Source organism: Trachurus japonicus, chromosome 16 (assembly GCF_045865225.1).
Source record: "Trachurus japonicus isolate A0001 chromosome 16, Traja_1.0".
NCBI classification, from domain to species: domain Eukaryota; kingdom Metazoa; phylum Chordata; class Actinopteri; order Carangiformes; family Carangidae; genus Trachurus; species Trachurus japonicus.
The window spans coordinates 13,809,740-13,831,284 of NC_140922.1; the positions used below are offsets into that span (position 1 = coordinate 13,809,740).

General features: G+C 41.7%; 1 protein-coding gene across 1 annotated transcript; it reads left to right on the top strand.

Annotated features, from left to right (window-relative positions):
• Nucleotides 1–1,176: 1,176 nt before the first annotated feature.
• Nucleotides 1,177–6,062, top strand: tent5ba (terminal nucleotidyltransferase 5ba). The gene is made up of 2 exons (XM_085801738.1): nt 1,177–1,619; nt 4,474–6,062. Exons 1-2 carry the CDS (start codon nt 1,464–1,466, stop codon nt 5,500–5,502), a joined length of 1,185 nt encoding a protein of 394 aa, XP_085657864.1. The 5' UTR covers nt 1,177–1,463; the 3' UTR covers nt 5,503–6,062.
• The last annotated feature ends 15,483 nt before the right edge of the window (nt 6,063–21,545 follow it).

Here is a 21,545-nt window from a genome sequence, read left to right on the forward strand (position 1 = left end):
GATACAGTGGCTATACATGGGCCTACTCTACTTTCTTTTAAATTATCAACAAGCTGTGATAATATTCAGCAAAATACACAAGTCAGTAGGAAAATGGGAAATTAACTGCTCTAGCTAATGCTAACACAGCCTGCTAATTGTGGGCTTCAATGAGCCCCAAAGGCAAAACTATTGTGCCCCACATGGGCTTATACACAGAGGGGCAGGATGGGCATTGACTGGGCCCACAAATGGACTTGTCCAAAGCCAGCACAGGTGCTGCAAAGGGCAAAGGCCATGAGGGCTCAGCACTGGATAAGTGTCGATTTTGCAACTGCCCACACTGCCTTGTTTGCTGGGAATGGACAAGAAAGCTGAAGAAGCAACAGGTTTTGTGTGAAGATATTTCCCTGTGCCCTTATAGTCAGTAGTCTGCAAGTCGGCACCAGGTTAAGGGTTTTACAATATATATTTGTGAGAAGAATATTGTAGGAACTGTTGATTTTTGTATTTTTTCTTATGTTTGTGATCATATAAAGTGGACAAAGTAAGTTAAAATCACCTATAACCTAGTGGTAGTCAGAGTTTCCCAGCCTGGTGTTCAGGATGGAAAATCTGATGGTTAAAAAAGTTTCCATGATGAATTTTGATGATCTCGATTGCGGGCACAGCTCCTGTTGAAGGCTTTCTCCTTGATTCTCTTGGTTCCTGTCGGCCTGTCTTAAGTGTATAATCGTGAGTAGGGTGTAACTGCAGAAACATCCTGCATGCTCTGCAAACATTCCCTGGGTAAATAAAGAAATACACCATGGAAGTAAACTGCAGATAGTGTTTGTTTTGCTGTAATCACACTCTGTGGTCAATTTTTTTTTTTTTTTACTTAAAGTTCTTACATAAAGAATTAAATGAATGTATCCTAATTTGTAAAATTGCTGCAGCTGATATCATGCTGATTTTAACACCATTAGATCATGGGGCTTGTTTCAGGGAAAACCCTGTCAGCGTGCACGATGCACCACGAGCAGAGAGCAGGGGGGGAGGAGGAGGAGGAGGAGGAGGAGGAGGCTGTCAGCTGCGTCACATGAAGGTTGTTCCCTGTAGACAGGGCGTCCATAATCAATGACCAAACACAGCAGCCAATCACAGGACGCATGCTAATGAGGAAGCTTTAAACCCTCTGGACCTTCCTTATGAATCGGTTCTTTACAGACTAACCGGATTTTAGCGGCACACTCCGGAGGAAGCGGCTGATCCTACTCCAACCTCCACCACCACAAGAGACTGGGCGAACTTTTTCACTCCGACACTAACAAGCGGACCCTCTGCGCTCTCACAGGAATATCTGTCTTGTGTTTCAACTCAGAAGATCTGAAGATATCTACAAACCTGAGCTTGGAAGGAAATCCTTCATCTTCTGCTTCTTGTCTTTTCTTCGATTCGTTTTTATTTTAATTTCGGGTTTGGGTTTGAAAGTTCACATCGCCATGTCTTGCGGTGATGCGTCGGATCAGAGCCGGCGGTTCTGCGTCTTGTCTTGGGATCAGGTGCAGCGCTTGGACTCGATCCTGGCGGAGGCTGTCCCCATCCACGGCCGAGGAAACTTCCCCACTCTGTCCGTGCAACCTCGCCAGATTGTCCAGGTACAGACCCGCATTCATACATTTGTATACTCACAGTTTTTTACTCAGTTCCAGATAATTACCTCATAAACACACAGTTAATGTTATCATCATACCCTGCTTATTTATCATTATGCATAGGCTACAAATAAAAGTAGCCTACATGCTTAAGTGACTACACAGCTTGTGGACAAGAAATGAATAGGCTACTGTAAAACAAACCTGTGGATCTCATATTATCTCACTTTGACATAATCAACACTTGATGAATTAAATATTAAAATTAAAATGAATTTGACTGGACCCCTCCATCAGAACCCCTGGGTGTCATCAGACTATGAATGTCACTGATCAACCCACCTGAGTTGTACTTCTATAACAATATTGGTATATCATACATAGGATATCTTGAAAAGTTTACATTTTGACTGTTTCTAATTTCTAATCTTCTCCAAAAAGTGTTGAAAACAACCACAGGCAAACTATGACCCCTGCATATCGTTCCTCCTGGTGACAATAAATTAAGTTTCATTATAAAAATGACAAAATTATATAATAATAAAAATATATTCATTTAATACCACTCATATACATCATGCAGTATCCCCTGCTAAGTCTTAAAACATATGGAACAGACACGTGCCTCAACATTTCAGCATCCTATGCATTGTGGCTGGATCACATTTCACCTCACTTAGCGGTGTCTCTACATAGCTGGCTTTGCATCTAAGTAGTAAATGCACTGGTAGAATTTCACATCGAGCATATAGCTGATGCCTAACAGAAATCCATACCCAGTAATCTGGTACAGGATCTTTTTTTTTTTTTTCCATTTCTTTTTCATTTTGATATATTCAAGATGAGCTCAACAAGCCTGTGAAGCCCAGAGCTTCATGCATGTGGTTGTGGAAAAACAAATTCTCCATTGAGGAGACAAAATACAGGTTTGGGTCCCAAATGTGGAGACTCTAATGTTTCCCCTGGATTTTGTCGAGACCCCACCATCTGCCACATTCATTTGGTGGTTGGCTGAACACTTATCAACAGAAGAGCTCCTGTCATGACAAACTGTCACGAGAGTATTTGCTGTAACTTCAGTACATATTTATTAGGTTTTTATGGTGAAATTATATCTTCTGTGTTGGTATGACGGAGTGAGTGGACCTTTGTCCTGCTGCAGGGTTGGAGGCATCAACAGGCTGCAGCATCGTGGGGCACTAGAGTCCAAAGAGGCAACACCCTCTGTTCTTAAGTCGCTTCACAACTCAGACCTGTGGCTCACAACTCTGTGGCCCCCTCCCCTCCTCTCCCCCCTGCTTAATTTCTTTTTTTCTCCCTAAAGAAATGAGACACACTTGATCAGACAGGAGCCAAACCAAGGCTTTCTCTCAGGATTTCATGTAAAAAACAAACAAACAAAAAATTCCAACAAAACAAAACAGCACAGCAGAGAAATACCTGTGTTTACAGAGGGAAGAGAGGGAGAGAGCGTGTGTGGGGGAGGGAAGGGGGGGGCTTAACCACTCACCTGCATCTTGAACATATACGATCTGACTACCTGTGCTCAGAGGGCAGAGAGAGGAAAGGTGCAGAAAGCAGGCCTGAGGCTGAATTTCATTCTGTCTGCTCTGACATACTGGGACGAGCGCAGAAGTAAAGAAAAACCTTTGTTATAATTGCTCCTGATTGGAATTTGAACCCAATCAACGCGCTTTTACGGCTGAATGATGATGACAATGCTATTACCACCAAGTTATGACAATATGATTCTGTTCCTCCTCCTCCTCCTCTTTTTGAGGAAGGGGCTGACTCGCCTTCAATTGTTTGTTTGTCTCTAGCCTGACCCAGTATGTATAAATAGAGCCAGCTTGTTATCTGATCACCATGGGAGAGAGAGTTGACAGACACTAATCTGACAGGTCAATGCCAGTAGGGAGATTTAGGATTGTGTGTGAGTGTGTAACGGCTAATTTGTACTGCAGGTTTAACTGTTTGAATCGTCTGCAGTTGTTATTTGTTCAGAGGAAATACGTGATGCATACAGCCAGTCAGTCAGGCATCCATTGCAGTCTATTTAGTGTCATCAAGTCTGACTGATGTGACAAATTTCTCAAATTGCTTGTCTTCCTTGGATCACGGAAGCTGTAGCTCGCTCTCGATATGACAGATCATTCAGGTCTTAGTTTCCCAACTTTAGTCACTTCCAAATGTTTTGACTTTTCCCCTCAGGCAGTCTGCCTTTGATATCTTACTTCAGGTCTCAGACATGCTTCCCCTTTGCGTTAGCTAGAAATGATGTCGGGCATGCGTTTTCCAGCTGTAGCTCCTCAGATGTATCTGCACTTCGTTGAAGCATCCTACAGGTCACTGGGACAGAGGAAAGGAAATGCCGCATATCCATAATGACCTAACATTGTGACATTTAACCTAAAGCAGGTTATTTTTTTTGTTATTGGACCCTGTTGGTCTACCCCGCTGGTGCTCACCCTCTCTTGGTTACAGTTCAGCACTATAAATTACTTATCGCTGTTTCTGTGATTAAATGAGACGAGCTGACCCAGAGGGAGACGGACCTGCAGCACAGACACAGCCTCGCCAGCTCTGCCTCTGCTCTTTGTTTGGACTCCTTAGATTTCATTCAGACTGAGGCTGATGGTGATGAAATGGACTTTTGAGACCAGGGGTATTGATCCCGCCCTTGCAAAATATTGATTTCCACTAGGCCATGTGGAGCTCATTTGGACATCATTTCAAGAGTTTAACTTGAGTCTTTTTAGTCTGTGTTTCTTTCATCACTTCTGAAACTACAAAGCCCTTTTTTAACTTTCATTTTCTCACTAATAACATGCTTGTTTTCTGTCTGGTTCCTGTCTAGGTTGTGCGGGCAAGGCTGGAGGAGAGAGGCGTGTGTGTTAAAGATGTGAGGCTGAATGGATCCGCTGCCAGCCATGTGCTCCATCAGGACACCGGACTGGGCTACAAAGACCTAGATCTGATCTTTGGCGTGTCGCTGAAAGACGACCAGGCCTTCCGTCTGGTGAAGGACGTCGTGCTGGACTGCCTGTTGGACTTCTTGCCAGTCGGGGTCTCTAAGGAGCGCATCAGTGCACTCACGCTCAAAGAGGCCTACGTACAGAAACTGGTGAAAGTCTGTAATGACACAGACCGCTGGAGCCTCATCTCGCTGTCCAACAACACGGGCAAGAACGTGGAGCTTAAATTTGTGGACTCTTTGCGGCGGCAGTTTGAATTCAGCGTGGACTCCTTCCAGATTTGCCTGGACTCCCTGCTCTTATTTGACCGCTGCTCAGAGACGCCCATGTCCGAGAGCTTCCACCCCACCGTGATCGGGGAGAGCGTGTACGGGGATTTCAAGGAGGCCATGGATCACCTGTGCCAGAGGACCATAGCCACACGCAGCCCAGAAGAAATCCGAGGGGGCGGTTTGTTGAAGTACTGCCACCTGCTGGTGCGTGGCTTCAGGCCCTCCTCGGAATCGGACATGAAGCTGATGCAGCGCTACATGTGCTCACGCTTCTTCATTGACTTCTCCGACATAGGCGAGCAGCAGAGGAAGCTGGAGGCCTACCTGCAGAACCACTTTGCCGGGATGGAGCACAAACGGTACGAGTGCCTGATGACTCTGCACGAAGTGGTGAACGAGAGCACCGTGTGTCTGATGGGCCACGAGCGGCGCCAGACGCTCAGCCTCATCTCCATGCTGGCGCTGAGGGTGCTGGCTGAGCAGAACGCCATCCCCACCGTGACCAACGTCACGTGTTACTACCAGCCAGCTCCGTACGTACAGGACATCAACTTCAGTAATTACTATATTGCACACGTGCAGCCGCCGCAGATCTCGCCGTGCAGTCACTCGTATCAGACGTGGCTGCCCTGTAGCTGAACTGGCTGTGAGACGGACAGAGGTGGACGCGTCTCCATCGCTCTTTATATTTCAAAGGAAGCGGACTGAAAATACACACACAAAAAAAAGGAAACCCATGTTTGCCAAATGTGACTTGACTAAAACAATCCTGTACTGCTGTACATCTGATTGAGCCGATGCATTATTTTCTCTCACTTTGCTCTTGCAAAACATCTGTAAGATTGCTGGTCATTTCTGAGATGTAGCGATAATATCTTATTTAAGTATTGAAAAAAGTCTTTATGAAGCTTTATATAGTGTATGTCCGAAATACATTTTTGAGGAAACAAACATTGAAGCTGGTGTAATTTTCATACTCTGGCTTTATTTTTTTAAAATTACAAACCGGACCAAAGATGTATTTGTTCTTCAGAAAGGGAATGTTGTTATGATTCCAAGTGCCTAAAATGAACCGTGAAATGTTCTAAAAACATCTGTAAAGTGAGAACTGTGCATTCAGTGTTTTCTAGATCACTCTGTTTATCTTTTCAGGAACAGAAGCATTCATTTTTGTGAAATTAAAAAAAAAAGAGGAAAAATGCGTTTTTGTGTTTGTGGTTATTTTATTTGAACTTTGGTCTATAATGATTGTTGACATTTTAGTCTCCAGGTCTGGGGGCTGCAGGTCGGCCATTGTCCAAACTGCTTCACCATCCACACAGTTAGGATGCATATTCTCACATGACTCAGACTTTTATCCTCCTTTCCTTTGGATTGATGGATCGAGGGATTGATTGTTATATACAACATAAGCTGATGACAACAAGGCTGTTCATTTCTGGTAACCAGGCCCATTGAGATGCATATACTGTCGGCTGGAGTGAGTTGGATTTGTTAAACTGGGGCTGAGGATCCATTACAATCCGAGGACATGAACTATAAGGAGGCTTTTCTAAAGCACAATGGCCTCTCTCTCCTCTGTGATACTAAAGCTTTTTAACAAAGGCTGGCCTGTTCTCCCGCCCATGTTACCACTGGAAACCAAGCCCCGTTTGCTTGACTGATACCATATCCATGTCATTTCGTCCCGGGTCAAAATCAAAAATCTTTACAGGCACAGGGAGAGCGGTAAAGCTTGAGATGGTGAAGACGATACAGTCCACATAAATTATTAACAGATCTTGGATCGTCACATTTGGGCCAACATGTACATCCACTAACCAAAACAAAAACGACTCAAAATCTGGCCCAGACCCGTCCATTCCCCCACATGCCACGCTGCACTCCGAGTAGATATTAAAACAGTCGAAGATGTTGAAATACGACTGTGTGAACTGTGGTATTAGTGAAGACTACATATATCCCGCCTTATCGTTTCAGAAATCAGTTAAATAGGGGGTTACTGGTGGTGGCCACAGAGTCAGTTTACAGGGAACAGGCAGAGAACTGGAGCCAATACAAAGAAACCTAGACCTTGTGATTTTTCTGATGGGAAATTCTTCCACTTTCTTCCACATATTGTCTTGCTGGATTAACCCTGTTAGGGAGTCTCATGTTGGGTCCCTACTAACCCTTCACTGTTGCTGTCTGTGCAGCGTGTGTTACCTTTAACTTCTGCCTCTAACCTTACAGTATGTGAATATAAAATGTGGTTAGAGACAATTTTATTGGGAATTTTCATGAAGCCCTAAGCAATACAAAAAGAAAATCTACATTTTTTACTGGACAAGGGCACAATAAAACAATGTGCGGCCATCTTAGCTGATGCTGTGTGTGTTCTCTGTGCGTCTGAGGGAGATTTCTAAAGTTAAACTTATAAACTTTTACCTCAGCTCTCGGGCTTGAAGACCTAACGACAAGTATGTTTTACAAGACATGACCAAGGTCCAATAAATGATGCTATCAATTTGGATTTTGGGAATAATAAGACTGAGAGCTTTTGGAGACATACTATGGAAAACATCAGAGCCCTCGTAACATCGATTTCCTCTTCTTGCACTCTGCCAGCGCAGTACAAAATTAGTGGAGAAACCCTTTAATCAAAATACCACAGGCGAGTGATGTGTGGTGAAGCTGAGGCTGTTGGAACACCTTGGGGTCTGGTCTGGGGCTCCCGGGGCAGCTGCCCGCTTTCCGGCCTCTCTTGCTCAAAAACTTGTTTATGGTCACAAGCTGTTGTGACTTTTTTGTCTCCAGTCACATTTGTCGGTGCTTAAAAGGGTTTCATTTTTGACTTTTTGATTTTGTATACACATCCTTGAGGGAGTCTTAACTGCTGAGATGCAGATGATGTCGTCCTCTGTGCTGTTTTTATAACTATGCACTTTAACTGAGAACTGATGCTACAGGCCCGTTTAATGTCTGATCTCCATTTGTGAGGAATCTGAATGTGCTTGTTTTTTTTTATCATTATTGATTAGCTGATAATCTGTCAAATTGTTATTCCTGAACATGGTTACACTTACACATTACGCTAATGTTGCAATAAAGGAAAGAAATGTTTGGCTCTGGAAACGTATCAGCACATTAGTAGAGCTGAAGAATATTTATGGTTTGTATGTTAATATGAATTCTTTGAACTGCTGCATCTAAGTTTCAGCTTCACTGAGACTGCATCCCTGGACTCTTCATGGTCTAAAGATGTTTTAAACACAAAATAAAAACTCTGCACTAATAGAAAACCAAGCAGTGGCTTGAACTGACACAATTAACTGAAAAATGTTTTTTAATCAACTGCTATGTCTAGATGACAGATAAAGTTGTATTTCAGAGATAACTGCGTAAAATAACTTAGACTTTTAATTTTGGCTGTAATTTAGAGAGTGTGTGTGTGGGCTGAGGTTCTACACATGTCTGTGTGAAAGGAGGGTGATGACAGGACAGACACGCTGTAATGACAGAGATTTCACAATTTCTCGCCACAACACAAATCAAACTCACCCTGGCCTGGTGTCTGTGCTATTACCCACTCTGAAAAAGGGTTTATTCACCCAAGGGAGCGATTATAATGTCCCACTTACCCATTATCCACTGGGAGTTTCTCAGTCTGAGGCTCTGTTTGGTGTATACTTTCTCTCTGTGTTGTCTCCCCAGACACGAGACACAGCTTTAAAGACTCAATTCAGATCACACAGACAAGAGTCTGAGGGTATGGAGATGTTTTAAATTAAGCTGTACTTTGCAAGCACATGACTTGGTGGATATGACATCATCCCCAGGGTGCAAAGGGGAAACACATGTCTCACTTGAACTGCATGATTGGAGCAAGCTGACTGTGCAGCTTCAGCTGGAGATGTGTGGGTCGTTGTCTGTGTGTTGGTGTGTTGCTGGGGTACAGTGCTCAGAAGTTCATCACAACCGCTTCACAAAGGGAACGCCTCCAAACAACTGTGGCGCAGCTACCTCTTTAGTGTATTATAAAAAAAGGAAACCAATACTTTACAAGAAACTGTCATGCCCGCAGTAATCAGGACCTTAAATCATTAGCTGCTGTTGTTCAGCGAGACCCCTGTAATGTCAACTTTCAGGCATTTTGATATTGTCCAATGCAGGGCTTTATGAGCATCTGAGTTAACTTACTGAAGAAGCTGGGGTTAAGCTAAAGCCTAATCCTTCAAATTACCAAAAAACATGGAAATCCCCAAACTTTTGATACAATGTTTTCATTGGAGAGAAAATCTGGACAGCGACAAAGTAATAAATGTGTTTTGGTCTGGATACACACAATCTTTCTTCCACTGAGTAAGAGGTCTCATAGTTCAGTGGTTGTCTGCTTGTGTGTTGCTGTAGCATTTCTCATGTACTTGAATATAATTTTGACGTACTTGTACTCTGCTTACGATATTTGAAAGGGAAATATTTCACTTTTTTACTCAACCACATTCATTTGACAGCTAAAACTACCAGTTACTTTGCATTACAATAGACTGTGAACTCACACAGGCAGACTGGACTTTTAGTCAGGTGTAAGTGAGGTGGTTTTATTGGATGTCAGCAAACTTGTGAGGCAGCTGTCAATGAAGCACATGTACACATGCTCAAACTGCAAAAAATTATACATAAAAAATAATTTCATAATGTTTTTTTGTTTTGTTTTTTTAAAGAAAGATGCAATGTTAAATTGATTACACTATGGAACAGTATAAAAAAGCCACTAAGACTTTCCTACAGCATAAAACTTCTACATATACCTTCATCTGTGACCGTGGAAAGACAATTACTCAAATCTCTATTCTTTTAAAGTTCTAGTCATGTGACCCACAAAAGTTTGTTTTATTTAAGCTTCAGGATGGTTGATTACTGGTCTTTGAAGCTTTATTAGACCATTTTAACTAACAATCCATGAATATACATATGTGGATAATGATATAATAAGTTTCTTTTATACTAGTTTAACTTGAGAGGAGACATCATTAATGTCTACTAGTCAAACCCCAAAGAGCAGACTTTTAGAAGAGCACAGCAGGACTCTGGCAGCTGGACACCAGTTGGACTCAAACTGTTTGCGTGTTTGTGTGTGTGTGTGTGTATGAGTGTGTGTTTTCTCATTTAGAAAGTGATGTCATGATGGCCGGATGGAACATACTAGAACAAGCCAGGGCAGAGTATACAGGACAGTCTCTGCTCGGGTGGTGGGAGGCAGAGGGAGGGGGTAATTTGAGGTGGTCGATGAGGGTGTGTGTGTGTGTGTGTGTGTGTGTGTGTGTGTGTGTGCGCTGGGGTACCAAAATAGCTCGCAGGAGAGAAATAGAATCTGTTATTTCACTTAGAGTTCAGGGAGCGTGGGGGTGTCACTACACATCCAAACTGCTGCTGGGGAGGCAAAATAACGTGTGAGAGACACTCACACGCACTCGGGGGGAGCCAGCGCTGAGCATTCCTGGCATTTCAGCTCGCTGACAAACAATCCTAACTTTATCCAGTGAGCCGGGCCAACTGAATGGCTGCAGTGTGTAGAGTTTACCCACTGAGGGGGGCAGTGCCCAGACTGATCCTCCACTCTGTCCCCATCCAAACACTTAATGTCTGAGGTGGACCTGTCACATTTCATGGATCATCACCGTTGAGTGAGTATGCTTCTGCATTTCAGGCCATTTACAACCATTGCAAACTAGATCCTTATTGGAAATCATGTAATCTTGGTGTTTGGATGTGAACAAGTAATTATTTTTGGTATTTTCATTTGTTTGTTGTTGTCGTCATTGAAGCAGCACCAGATGGCCTTTTCTTCATCCTAAGTTTTGCACACCAACACATGTTCATAAATTCTGCCAGATACATAAGCACATGTCTGTTCCTATAAAAAAATAAAATAAAATAAAAAGTCAGCAGGGACCAAAAAGATTTGAGAGCACAAAATAACATCCGCCTTGTTCAACTATAAAATAAATTTTATGATAACATCACAGCTCAACAGCCTCCTTCTCTGTGGCAAGGATCAAACTATTGCCTTTTATTTTACCATCACACGCCCACATGTATAAACTCTACACTGCAACCATGCCATATAATTCATACTGTTGTATAATACTGGGACGGAAGTAATGCAGAGGCTGAATGTTCATTTTTGCAATTAGAAACAGGATCCCAACAAAAACAATAAGACCACGAAGTCTGCGAGGTAATCATCGTGGAGCTGGATCTTTCCTTGCAGACGGAGTTACCTGTTAGCTGTCATGAAACTGACTGTTTGCTATAAACCTGGCAGTGTTTGTGCCATCACAGTCACCAAAATGCACGTCAGGTCTGTCAAACTTTGGATTTCCACACGTGCAAAGCAGTATTCGGTGGACAGGAGTAAGAGTTTGCAAGATGGTGTCTTTTTTTTAGTCTATCCAAAACCAAATAACACTCTGAATGTGTCTACTTTAACCTATTAAAATCCAGAAACTGCAGTCATTAGTAAAACTTGTGTCATTTCTCAATTTCTTGTGGGACAGAACAATATGATTCTGCCAGGTTTATGTGAAAACTTAGGGCCTTAAGAGATCACATTGGAAGCTTGGGCTTTAAATGATATATTTTGTTTGAAACCTCGTTGTTTTGAAAGTTACTGTGTGTGTGAGGTGTCAAATCCAAAGTTTACCTAACAGTCAGTTGGGGATGCTGACATTTCCATTTTTAAAGGCTTTGAAGCTGAGATTGAAAGTTTACTCTTGATCCTCTTTCCAGCGTCAACAATGAACTTTTAATATTTCTTCAATGGTAAAAAAAAAAAGAAAAAAAAAAGAAAGAAGGAAATTTAAATACCTACAGTTTCATGACAACTATGCAAACCTCATCTGCAGTGGAAGATCAAAAGCTCCAGGAGAGCCACTAAATGGACCTTGTGGTGACATGTTTTTGTCAAGAGTAAGCTAGTATATTTCTCTTCCAGTACAAACACTGAAATTTGATCTGAAGCACTTTTGAGAAGGTGGATGGGCTCCAGTGATGGTTGCCATGTGAAATCCTCCACTGGGCTCTTTCTCACCAGTTGGACGTCATGTGGAGCCCATCACCAAGGCCTCTTTGACTTGTGTCCCCCTTCCTGCATTCCTGAAACCAGACAGGAAGTGAAATGCTGAGAGAAGGGTTTGGTTGTGCTCTTCATCAACACTGGTGGATAAGAGGACACTTGAAGATCTACACGTGAGCTTTTCAAGAGACGGACGGATGAGTCATGTGGAAGGATCTGGGTCCAGCCTGATGGGGGGTTTGTTTTCTCAGTACCCAGTAAAAGTCATTGTTCCACATTTTCAAATTTTCCACATGTCTCAGAGCCGCTGTCTAACTGCACAACCCCCACAACGTGCCTCCTGCTGTGAGTGACTGGGGTTATTGGCTACCAGTTCACTGAGCACATCAGCTCGATCTGGTTTTAATAATTCCATGGTTTTGCGCTGATACTAATCTGAGTGAAATCATTAAACGCTCCACGTCTTGATGTTGCTCCATGGTCATTGTAGAACTTTGGAGGATGGCAATTTCCACACTCAAAACCAACATTTCAAAATGCATTTCTTCTCCGTCTGAAACCGAGATCTAATGGAAAATGAGGCCTCATCAAAACACATAAATCCGTCATTTGTTTTGCCAGTGTAACGTTCACTTCTTAAACAGCTTCTCGCTCCAAGTCATTACCCTCTGCAACAGGTATCAACATCAACTATCAGGAAACTGTCCAAAAGACCATGGCAGCCTCAACTTTTCACTTGTGCTTTTTCCTCTTTTCACATTTAAGCTATAAACTGCTGTGAAACTGTTGTGAATTCAACATTACACAACCTCAGTGCTGAGACATTTTGAAACTTTATTGTGTACACTGATGACAGTGTATTTTTTTGTGTGGGAATTTTGCAGCATCTTTTATTGAAGTATAAAAAAAGCATCCATGTTCACTGTTGGCAGTAAATTTCATAACTGGCGGTGAATGTCAATTGATTCCAGGTGCGTTTTCAGGACTCACAATGTTCCTGTTGATGACATTTTAAAAGAAATAATATGGTAATAGATTTAAACCAAATGTTTAACTTTGGAAAATTTATTTCTAACGGCATTAAACAATAATACCCCAAATAAAACCTTTCTGGTCCCTAGCACAAACACAATGGATTTTCTGATTAACTAAATACACCTACTACTCCAGCCATGCTTGTCGAACAGTCAGAGGGACTGAAATATGGGCGTGTGGTTCCTATTCTGTGCTGCAGGTTTGTTGATAAATGTAATTCTTGTCAGTATCTTTTACATTAAGGTATAAAACTGAGCAGTTCTCCTTCTCATGAAATCATTTAATCTGCCTACCAAGAGGTTTATTTTTAAAAACCGTGGTGTAGGCAGGACGACCCCAGACAAAAATGATTAAAAGACAACATTTTCCTTCTTGTGATATCCTCAGTAACTTATCATTAACTATTATAGCCAGCTGAGGTGGCACCTCCTTATTAATAACACAATTATATATTTGAGTTCTTCAGAATGGTGTGTTGGTTTTGGTCAGTCTATGGTGTTCTTAGGCCAGTGCATTTTCCAGTCACTGGTTTTTATCCTGACCAGCTGGAAGCATAGGGCCATAATGCGCGGATTTGGAAAAAAGAAAAAAAAAACCCTGCTCCATCCACTTGTGTCAACCCACATCGGATAGAAGCCTCTACTTTTCCCAGGGATAAAATTATCAAATCTGGACATCTTACAGTGAGGACACAGAGCACATGAGGCTTTAGTTTGCTCCAGTCTGCTCGTCTTAGTCAGCCTGTTTACACTGAGCACACTAGATTTCTCTTTACTAGCTGAAAATGACAGAATAAAAAAGAAGTTAATAAAGAAGTTCTTCCATTTCTGCCAGTTTCTGTCAAATAAATGTTGTCTGCTATTGTCTCTTGTGGTGTGCCCAACAGCCCATCCGATATTATTCGCATGATTCATTTTCTCACAGGCTAATTTATGCTCCACTGACAACATGATGTTTTACTTTCTCTTAAAACCAGGTGGTGTAACCAGTTTTCCCGGACCCGAAATCTGGAAAATGAAATCTGAAATTAGATCTAGCTTTTTCCACATTAATTCAATTAAATTAGACCTGGGGCCTGTTTTGCATGGTTTTTATCACATCATGACCTAACAATTGTAAATCTCTTTATGTGGGAATCAGCCAGTGTTCCTTTCCACCTTGAAGCAAACACATGAATAAATTTACATGTCAAATTTCTCCATTATGCACTTTGGTCAACGTTTGTTAATCAATACATCCATTGGCCACCAATGATCATTATTTTTGGGTCGTGGGGCTGGATCTCAATCTCAGATGATATCAGGAGAGGGTAGGCCTCACCCTGGACAGATCACCAGTCTATCAGTGACATATTGAGAACGACCATTCACATTCAAACTTATGGCTACTTCATATCAACCTAATAGTCAGAGCGCTTGAGTCTATTTTTTACTTGACTCAATCTGATGTTGTTTATGTGTAACTACAAAACTACAAAAATACCTTCACTTGTCTTCTACATCAAGAGGCTGTAACACCTGCTGCCTTCAGACAGTGCTACTGAGCCAAAGGCTTAAGGCACGCGTCCAAGTGATGTAACACAGAAACCTGATTCCTCCAGCTCTGCGGACACAGGTACATTAATGATTTTAAAATGCTTTCCCACCTCTTCATAATCCTTTTGATTTCTCTCTGCCTTTCTACCCCCTCCTGAGGATAAACAGATGTCCAGGATGTCCAATATGTGTGTTTTAAAACATAATTTAGGTAGTTTATCCTCTATAAAGCTGCATGAAGCAAGTCAGCTGTCAAAAATCAAATGTGGTATGATAAACAGAACAAAAATAACTTTGATGTTATAACAGTAAAAATGGAAATACATTTGCGTCATGTGACCTGCCTGCAGGAAATCAGAGCAGATGAAAACAGGGATGTCCTGTTCTCAGTGCAGACCACTCCTCTGCTTTGAGACTTTTTAAATTCCTGGACCCCACATTGACAGAGAGTGTCTGTGTGCTGTCAGTGAACTAAAACAGAAACAAATACAAATCCTTTTCCCACCTGCCCCAAAGGAAACAGAAACACACCCATGGTGAGCTTTTTTAAAAAAACATACATCACTAACACACATGCACAGGCATTATTTCCTGACATAATCACTGGAGACCTCTTGCCGATGACATCACTCATGCATTAACAAGTCTGCTTGTGTGACCTTCGGGCGACCCCCAAGACCATCAACAGGGTTTTTTTTTATTCATTGAAGCTCTTGGACAGGATTCCCCGTTTCCTTTGGGCTGTTGCAGTCTCATGTGGTAGTAATAAATCCACCACAAACCTGAAACAAACACAGCTGAAAGATGTTTGGATAGCCCCCATACTTATTTTTTTCTTCTCATAAGCTAATTTTCTCTCTTTTATGGATGTTTATTATTGTTGTGTTCAGAGTTTCACTATTTTCACTTCCTCCCACATGGATCCAGCTGAAGAAAGAAATGTACAGTAAATGATATATTGTCATCTGTCTTAGTTTTGGCCAAAGCCCAGACATATCATGAAAAAAGAAAGAGCACACTTTTTGTTTTGTAAATGTATCCACTGTTACTGTGCAATGTTTTGAACTAATTTTTGATCCAGAAGTAGAGGCAAATGTCACAGTAAATGTTACAACAGGTTATTGGCTACAGCTCAGGGAAACTATGTATGTGTACTCTTTAGAAAAACAATGAAGTAGTAATCAGTAACAGGCAACAACAAATAAAAACAGAAGAGAGATGGGGAGACTACAAAGGTAGTCTAGACCTCTGCATATTGTACATAGCACAGCTATAGCCCAAAGGTAAATGTGTGGGTAGGTTCACAAAGTGCATAAAGGAAACGGCTTCTGTCTAGGATTTTTTTTTTGTCATCCTAGTCTTCCAGGGCTCCGAAAAGTTAGACGACAGCAGTTAGTTATTATGTTTTGTCAACGGATTACAAATATGTTATGCAAAAAGTTTCCAAAACACCCAGATTGGAAAGTTGGAAATGTAGGCTGCAGAATTCATATTCCCATAATATAACCTGACCAGTGTGATTTTGTCTGATAGTGAATGAAAAGGGCTGATGTCTTTCAGATTGTATAGCCTACCCCTCAGTTTATAGTGCCGTTTTTCCTTGTGACGGCTCCTGATCGGATCATCAGGGTAATTTACTCAGACACGACAAAGCTCAAGAGCAATAGGAGATGTTATACAGCTGTTTTCACAGGTTGAGTAGTGCTCACCATGGCCTGTTAACTCATTTTAAGCAAAATTGACTGTTTTAAAAAGGCACATGTGCTTTAAATGAAAATGAAGCTACATCATGAACCCATATGCTGGGGCACGGCTATCGTTTGAGATAATCAAGACCAGGCTGCTTAACTGAAGACTCCAGTTGTATCCAGCTGCATTGGTCATGTATACGTTATATTGTTATATGTGAATAAGTTGCTTCGTGGATGCCTTTGTGAATGGCAGGAAAGAATGCTGGAACGTTTTTTCTCCTGTTCCCCTGAGGTCTGGTCTCCATTTGGTGGCTGTTATTGACTCTGTTGAGTTTTAATGACAAGAAACATATTGCAGACTGATGTTCTAGGGCTCTTGGGTTATCATGGACACACATTTCGAACAAACAGAGACCAAACAAAGTTTAAATTAGGCTAAAAATAAAATGAAAATAATAATAATATAAGATAAAAATTATTTGACAAATGTGTGGATTTAAATGTTTTCATACACTGTCTATGACTAAATGGATCATTTAACGCTTTGCCCATGCAGTTCCTTCTTGTCTTAAATCACTGCAGTTCCTGTGCATAAATATTTAACCTGTGCAGAATCTAATTCCATCATAAAGCACTGCAAAAGCTGCTAACACAGGGGGAGGAAAGGTAGATCTCACAGGTTTTGGACTATGCTGCCTTAAATGGATTAGTAGGCGGTTGAGAAGGAAACAAGAGTAAGAGGGGATTTACACACTAACACAATTTGGCCCATTGGTGTAGGAACTCTGACAGCTTGACAAGAGGGGTTAGTGCGTTGGGCTGTTTGTAAACAGCTACATGATTGAGCGATGAGTACAGTTACAGAATCTTATTTACAGTTTTTAGATGAAGAGGCCACCACAGAGGGGTTGTCTTGGTTGATGGTATCAAAGCACAAAATTGTTGCATTCAGACCCATTTGTTTCTTTATCATCATCTTCAGTCTCAGGCTAAAGGGGTTATGCACTTGTTTGTCGGCATAAAGCCTATAAGCTGAAGCTCAAATGAAGAAAACTCCGAGATCAAATCGCAGCCTTGGGAAGAACCACAAGATCTTTTTGCAGACGCACTATACAAATGACTCAGTGTCTGTACGGTGTGCCAGTGTGTAATTGACGGTTGTGGATAAGTTATAGTACATATTTTACATTTCCCTTTCCAACTTTTTTTTGTCTTTTCTCTGTGTCGTTTACATTTACGTTTACCCGTTTGATCAAAAGCAACTTAGCAGTGAGAGACATCACTAAAGCTTCAAAGTCTCGATCCTTCATCATCAGGTGTCAAGCTGCACAATAACAGTGCTTTCTGAAGTCAGGAATGGGCTTAAACATCTCTTGCTCAGTGCATAATTCAAATTTAGTGTGGTTAGTCATTTAGTTATTTTGGTTGGATTGTGTCTAACGGTGGCACCACCAGTTATTTTGGTCAAGGGTAGCCTAAAACAGTGGCACCACCAAACAGTTTTGGATATGGCAGATTTGGTGTGTGTGTCTGTAAATATGGACTCAGAGACAGCTGAAGGTACAAGGATGTGCTTAAAGTCTTTGGGTGGTCCGGCCTCTCGGCGAGATTAAGTGTGTTTTTTTTGAGAGTGCCTGTGCTGAACAGTGGTCATTATTAAGAGACAAACCAACTCCACCAGGCTGGGATCGCGCTCCAGCCAAATCCAGATGTTCACGCCTAAACAATTCTCCCACTCTGTTTTGACATGCTCTATTACAGGCTCTGCATCCTACACCATCCTAAGAAAAAATTGACAGCTAAATGAAATCATTCATTTTCTGGTCTGATGTCATCCAAAAATTGCCATAATTGCCCAGGCCTGCATGGCGTCTATGGTCTGTAACTGGCAGAGATACCAGCGCTGGGCGAGGTGCACGGAGAGGAAAGAATACTTATGGATGTTTCCTGCTGGATCTGTGTTAACTCTTTGTCTGTTAACAACACGAGGGATGTATGGCTCAGTAAGTGGTGCAGGACCACTTTCCTCCGTCTGGAAAACTCGCTCAGCTTTCTGCTGCGCTGACAAGCAAAGGCAAGACAAGACTTGATGTGGTCAGACCCGAGAGGCTAATGACAGACTGTCAACCCCAGCAGCATAGGCTCAGGGTACCTCAGTGCAGGGTACGGGAATGCGCACAGATGCTGTTATGTAACCAGCCACCATGACTTAAGAGTGAGGGGAGATGAACTGTCTGCACAGAAAAACAAGGACCTACCCCCGGTCCTGTCCTCAAGATTCACTTCTCAACTGCCTCAAGGAAAGAAAATCTTCCACATATACAGTTTACTATATACATTTCCTTTCCAGTGGTGGAAGAAATAGTCAGATGCTTTACCTTGTCGCCTAAGAAGTAATAGAGTCATATAAACAAAAATACACTGAAAGCACTCTGTTACAAGTCTAAATGCTGCTTTTACAAATGTCACTGCACAGCAGTTATGTTTGACACGTTAAATCACAAGATCAACACCACTGTCATGTCCGTCTGTCAGCTCTTGGTGTGATAATGAACCTCTCGAAACGTGAAACTACTGTTTGACGTAAAGGCAGAGGAAAAAACCTGCATCTAAGTCATTCACCATCATTATGCAGAAAATCTAACCTGTGACCCTGTGTATTTAAGGATTAATATTACTGATGCAGTAGCACTTTACATTTGTCGTTCAATTGGGGTGCCCATCAACAGCAGGACCAAAGTACCGTTTGAAAGTAGAAAGGAATAGGATTTGTGCGTTTTGGTTATTGCTACATAGCCAGTGTTATAGCTTTATTGACTATATACTTACCAGCCCTGCTAAGAGTTTATGTCATTGTTGTGTTTACAATACAAGAGTTTATAATATGTCCTTTGAGCAGCCTGAACGCTCCGTGACTCATTATCAGAAATTGCAGCAGGCTGATTAGCAGAGGGTAGTCATTTATTATTGGTAGGAACAACTCTAACTCTGACTCTAACTTTAACTCTAGGTATGAATTTGTGAGGTTGTTTTTCTCTACTGTATGTTGGCCCTGTGACAGACTGTTGACCTGTCCAGGTGCACCCTGCCCTCGTGTTATGTCAGCTACGATTGGATCCTGACCTCCATGACCCCGACTCTCGTCAATAGATTTACTTAATAAAAAAAGGTTATCAACAAGTGCTGTGCTTTCATCATATTGCATTGACCCTTGCAGCTTAACATTATTACAATTAAAGCTGACCTGTGCTCCAAGTGAAATGTTCACTTTTACTTCAAACATTTTTGTGGGGGATGTTACTTTTACTCAAATATAGGATGTTAAATAATGCTAACTAATGCTACATGTAATGTCGGCTATGGTGTATGCCAACACAACATATACGTACATACATATCAGGTGTAATATTTGAAATGTATATGTATGTAAATGCACTTAGTTTCACTTAGTCACTGCTCCTTTGTGGGTACAGATTGAGGGCAAAGTCCCTAATTCTCAAAATTTAGTGCATTAGCCTAATTCAAGGTTTGAGCACAAGCTGGTGGTATAAGGTGTACGGCTGTACGCACAGTTCTTTCGTAAGAATGAAGAGATCAGACAGTTTATTTAGTCTGATCGTCTGGGAAAGGGGTCAGAGGTTGCAGGAGGGCAGCAGCTCTTTTTCTTCATCCTTTGCTTTTACTTTCCACAGCCCCAAGCTGAAGGGTTTAGTGCACCGAGTTAAAGGATGTTGCGGGGTTGATCTTGATCTCTGGTTCTTCCTCTTGGCCTCCTTCCTCTCTTACCTCACGGCGAACTGTCCCACTTCTGGAGCTGGCCGGCACTATCCCTACCTGCCAGACACAGTGCTGTCTTCAGGCGGGGGGGCTGGGATGGGTTATACACTCAACCTGTTGTGTAAGAGCAGTGTAAAGAGATAATACTCTTTGCTCAAGACAAGCTCTTAGCCTGTACTTTCACCTGCCATCATTAACACAGTTATCTCCAAATCCCTGCACCACAAACAAGATAGTCACAGTTTACTCGCGTCATGCTTTATATTTTAGGGTTATGGATTTGAACAGTGTTATGTAGCCTATATGCATTAAAAAAATCCTAAACACTTACACTTTACTTTTAAGGCAGACATTGAACTTTTCCAGCCAATACTGTTCTTAATGACATACAATTACGTTAGAGAGCATTCTGTCAACATAAACTGTGTCCATATAAAATGTTGGGTATGAGTACATTTCTAGACAGAAAAGCAAACCAATTAAAGTCTTTATCCCGATGACATTTGATCTAACTTCAAAACCAAACTCACATGTCTCTGCTTCCCACAACTGTCGAGACATCCAGCAGCAGGGATGCCTCTCAGTCCTGCTGAACTGTAGCAGGGCTCAGTTCCTGGTGGACTGTGGGAGTAACCTTCATGTCTTTAACTTCTGGGAGACTGTTCTCCTAGGAATAGATCTGCTATGAAAACAGTCTGTAAGTGACTGCTTCCAAGAAGTTGTCAGAGTTGAGATATAAACAAGTTTTTTTTTGTTTTTTACAAGGATACAAAAGGCCTTGTAGGAAGCACTTGGTTGAGGAATCTCAAGAAATTTCATTCTCTGCATGTTTGTTTAACTGGCCTCAGCTGTATACCACAGGATGGAGAACTGTGAACGGCATAGACGTGTGCAATTACAGGCTCAAGTCATTTTAAATAATATGATTGCAGGTCAACATTGCTGGGTGTGTCAACATATAACACTGAATAAGCTTAAGCGGGTTCCTGCAAATGAAATATTACTACATTTCTTATTATTGCAAAGTTGCATTGCCTATAATGCCAAATGAAATACAACAAAATATGTTAATGGCTGTAGAATCATTGTTTTCAGTGTAAAAGCAAAGTTAAATCTCATGGAAATGATCTGATCACTGTTGCTCTGTAAAGTTATGGAAGTTGTCTAGAGCTACACCACAGCCCCATCTGGTGGCCATGAAATGTAGATAAAATAAATCCAGGAAGAGTTTTTCTTTTCTTTCTTTCTTCTTTTTTTTATTTTTTATTTTTTTTTAGCATAAACTTTATATTTTGAACTTGAAGTGAAAATCTAGTCTGCAAAAACACTTGAAACTCAAGTTCCCCTCACAGCTTGAAAATAACTCCAGAGCAGTGTGTTGAACTTGTGTGGGGGGAGGAGGAGGTTATAAACAGGTGGTGAACTGGTTCAGTGTCAAGCTCCTGTGTGGCAGCAGGGCAGCAGCTGGTGCTGGTGTGCAGATAAGTGGAGGGAACGGTGCATTCACTTTGGAAAGATTAATCATTAGACAGTGACCTCGTTTGAGCTGAGAACCAACTTTGACACTCGACTGCTGGTATAACGCAG

Coding starts and splice junctions, on each gene's coding strand:
- tent5ba (XM_085801738.1), top strand. CDS start 1,464: ATGTCTTGCGGTGATGCGTCGGATCAGAGCCGGCGGTTCTGCGTCTTG. Junction 1,620..4,473: donor AACCTCGCCAGATTGTCCAG/GTACAGACCCGC, acceptor GTTCCTGTCTAG/GTTGTGCGGGCAAGGCTGGA.